The following is a 4022-nucleotide window of genomic DNA, read 5'->3' on the forward strand; positions in this document are numbered from 1 at the left end:
AACCAGACAAGGCCGTTGTACTGCAGGATTAACCAAAGTGTACCAGTCCTGGACCATTTTTTTAGCCAGGAGGATCCCAGGCCTGATTTTCGGCTAAGCAGGGAGTCTCTGGCAGTGTTGTTAAATCTCCTGAACCAGGATCGGCGGCATGGATGGGGTGCCACAATTGAGATCCTGGTGTTTCTTTTCTGGTTGCAAGTGGAGCATCCTACGGGGTGGTCTCAAGAGTGTTTGGGATGCCTACTGTCCACTATATCATCCACCGAGTCACAAAAGAGGTGTTGGCCATTCGCTACCAGGTCATCCACCTCCCAACAACCCCAGAGGACCTGGAGGTAGTGTCCCGTGGGTTTGCAGGGCTGGCACGCCACAGAGCCTTTATGAAAGCGGTGGGTGCAATCGACGGCTGCCACATACGCATCACGTGTCCAAGTGGCCCTGATGGTCAGTGCTATAGGAACAGAAAACTGTTTCCATCAATCATCTTGCAGGCCGTTTGTGACCATGGGGGCCGCTTCATCGACACATACGTGGCCTGGGTCGGTGCATGATTCCAGGGTACTCCGCCACAGCCCACTGTATAGTCAGTCAGTCTATCCTCCTCCAGGGCATTTCATCCTCGCAGATGGAGGGTACCCATGCCTCCAGCGTCCAGTCCCCCTTATCACACCCTACAAGAGGCCAGTCCAAGGTGTGGGAGCCCAGCGCTTTAACAGCCATCATTCCAGGGCACGCTCCATAATAGAGCGTGCTTTTGGGATGATGAAGAGCAGGTTCAGGGCCATCTTCCTGCAAGCGCTGGAGGTGCACCACACCTTTGTACCTCATGTAAGTGACCACCCAATGTCAAATTAATTGTGTATGTATGTATATATATATATATAATAATAATGTGTGTATGTATATCACTACAGGTAATAACAGCATGTGCCATCCTCCACAACATTTGCCTCAGTGCTGGCGACATTGTGGCTCCTGAGGATGAACCTGAGGAAGATGGAGCAGAGGATGATGAGGGGGAGGCTGGATTGGAGGCAGTCAGTGGTGCTCTGTGCTCTGTGAGTTCAGTGAAATTTGTTTTCATCAATTAAAATAACACAGAAAAAGGTAAGAAATGTATTCAAAAAAAAGAATATCTGAAGGCACAACCAATTTGGGAACTAATTTTCATTAATCAAAAACTTTTAGAATGACATAACTAATAGAACAAAGTAAGAACATTATCTGAATATATTTTTAACTTGTTTAGGAACTAATCTTTCCAGTATGGAAAAAAGTCTGTCCATCCTGTCCCTGCTCTCCTGTTCTCTCCTCTCCTCAGCCTCCCTTTGGTACTGCATGTCCTCTTTGATGAGCTCAAGGAGCTCATCCCCCCTTTCCCTTCTCCTCTTCCTTCCGGTTGTTGCTGGCTGACCTCCTTCCTCATCTGTCTCCTCTTCCCTCTCGCTTTGGTCACCCACTGCTGTACTTGGCCCTGGAGTGTCCTCAGGGAGAGAGGAAATAAGGACAGGGGGCCTAATGGAAGGCCTCTGTTCCATCACCTCATCCATGAGGCCAAACCAGGGCCAAGTAGCAGCAGTGGGCTTCCCACTGACTCCCTCACCTGACCCTGGATACTTGCAATCCTGAAGGCAGAGGAAATCAGAAATGACAGACAACTTTTAGTAAATGTACATTTATTAGATTTCATTCTTAAAAATTATCTTCTTGACAGCACACATACTTTGTATCTTTTCTTTAAGTTGTCCCACTTCTTTTTGGCCTGCAAGGGGGTGACTTTCCCTTGCAGGCCTATCTTCTCGAGAATAGTCCTGATCGCACACAAAAAAATAAGAGAAGAGAGAAAACCATAACAACTATGATAATCCCCAAATCCAAAAGTTTTCACAGCAGAGCACAAGAGGAATATCGTCTGGACATCACAGGTTCTGTACAGAATGAGGGTTATTGAAACCGTACTCAGATGAATATGATGTGTAAATTGATTTATTCTTGGACCTCCATCCCACAGTCGCTGAATTTTTTACCCCGGTGAAGAGGTGATCATTTTCTCCTCTACTTTTAATGAAGTCCACCGTTTGCTCTTTGGTCACTATAAACATATCACAAAAAAGTTAATTGGGAAAAATGAAAATTAGCTGTATGTAAGCGGCAATGAAAAACCCACCAAACAAGCTAGTTTACGGGCACTTTTTATGAAGATTGTTTAAATAAATATTACAAGTCTATGCAATTTCACAATCCTCACAACATAACCGCTATAAAAATTTAACTTTTGTACCACCAGATTTTCATATACTTACATTTAAAAGTGTATTCGTCTCCCGGTTTATCTTTTTGTGCCACCATCGTTACATGAATGAAGTTCTGTGCAATGAATTCTGGGCCGGCTAGCTATCGAGCTGGTGGGTAACAGACGTCTCGAAGCACTTTTGCAAATATGCGATATCTTGATAAACCGAGCAGATATTTGAAGTTTACACACCCACATTCTCGCCTTAAAATATGTTAAAAGTTTATTTTGTGACCCAGAAAGATTAATAAGAGTAATTTTACAACTTAGTAGCGGCCGCCATTGCCGGAAACTGGAGTTTGGCTGGGCCGCGCTATGAATTCTGGGATATGGTGGGCTACTAAGGACACACTCGACCCATCCTTCAAATTCGGGGAAAAGGAGGACGCATTTGTCAGCTGCATTCAGAGTCTACGAATTTGGACAGCCTTCGGCGCGTCGCTGTGACGTAATCGGCCTACAAATGCGGCCTCAGGAGGATGCAGCCCACAAATTTGGATAATTCCATAATTAAAATTAGATGAGTTCACCCAAAAAAACAACAACAACAAAAAAACAAAATAAAACAGTCAAGCATACACAAAATCAACACATGGCAGTCCAATCACGAAGCACAACAATCATAGTTAGCCAATCAGGGCGGGTGACAACAGATTACATCACAAGTTGTAACTTAAAAACCGGCAGGAACCTTATTTGATCTTTCTTGATCTTTCTAAGAGACTTCGAGGGACACCCACGGCTCTTACTGCTTTTAACAACTTCATAAAACGTAAGCATTGAATTTTGAGTTTTTTACTGCCTTTATAATATGTACAATACAAGGTCAAGACACTTATAGGGCAAGACACAAGATCTAGATATTTAACTTGCTGTCAATATAAAGACTGTCAAAGTACCTGAAAATTTAATCTGACTTTTCTTTTTTTTACCTATGCTAATGTTTCTATTGAAGAGAAATTCATTATCGATAAATTCACATGTACTATTGACAGTAATGTATTAGTGGGTGTCATAGTTTGTTGAACTTATTGTTTCATGGGTATTAAATTGAAAAAAGACCTAAATGTATAAATGAAAAATAATTTCAGTCCTAATTTTTTATGTAAAATAAAAAGATCTTAAAGAATCTGACAAATCTTCAAGATCTATAAGAGTTTTATAAACTTTAAGATGTTAAGTTTGAGCTGTGAGTATCTAAATTTGCTTAAGGCTGGCACTCTGCCCTGGCAACAACATTTTTAGCACTTTCTCAGTTAAGCTATACAAAAACTGAATAACCAGTAGGAGTTAAGCTAAAGAGTTTTTTCTCATCAAAAAAAGGCCATTTTCTGCGCAGTTACAGAGGGTGGGACTGACATGAAAGCAGGATACATTACTGTCATTCTATTGGCTCAAATGATTAACAAAGGGGACCTATAGAAAGTTGGTTCAGAATTTTAAGCCACAGAAGGTATTCACAAATTATGAATAACTGACTTTGTCTTCACTAAAACTGTAGTTTCACTGTGTTTCACTTCAGCAGCATCAATCTTTGCAAAGATTATATTCATATGATGATTCCTTGTTTTCTGGAGTGTATTGTCAGCATATTTTCAAAGGAGATTATATGCTAGAAAATACAAAAAAATAAATGAATAACAATTTGGTGAGAAAAAACATCTCATTGGTTCTATGAGTTCAGTCTTCAGTTACTTTGACCAACTCTCTCTGCTGTAATATTTGCATT

At 41.4% G+C, this 4022-nt stretch overlaps 1 protein-coding gene across 1 annotated transcript; it reads left to right on the plus strand.

The window, feature by feature from the left end:
• Nucleotides 1–267: 267 nt before the first annotated feature.
• On the plus strand, nucleotides 268–1583 carry LOC120443552 (putative nuclease HARBI1). The gene is made up of 2 exons (XM_039622432.1): nucleotides 268–828; nucleotides 915–1583. Exons 1-2 carry the CDS (start codon nucleotides 442–444, stop codon nucleotides 1089–1091), a joined length of 564 nt encoding a protein of 187 aa, XP_039478366.1. The 5' UTR covers nucleotides 268–441; the 3' UTR covers nucleotides 1092–1583.
• The last annotated feature ends 2439 nt before the right edge of the window (nucleotides 1584–4022 follow it).

The sequence above is a fragment of the Oreochromis aureus genome, linkage group 14 (genome assembly GCF_013358895.1).
Source record: "Oreochromis aureus strain Israel breed Guangdong linkage group 14, ZZ_aureus, whole genome shotgun sequence".
In the NCBI taxonomy this organism is placed as follows: domain Eukaryota; kingdom Metazoa; phylum Chordata; class Actinopteri; order Cichliformes; family Cichlidae; genus Oreochromis; species Oreochromis aureus.

What these genes read in the sequence shown, in the direction of transcription:
- LOC120443552 (XM_039622432.1), top strand. Translation starts at nt 442, where the DNA reads ATGGTCAGTGCTATAGGAACAGAAAACTGTTTCCATCAATCATCTTGC. An exon ending in ACCACACCTTTGTACCTCAT is followed by an intron (nt 829 to 914) that starts GTAAGTGACCAC and finishes ATATCACTACAG; the next exon opens with GTAATAACAGCATGTGCCAT.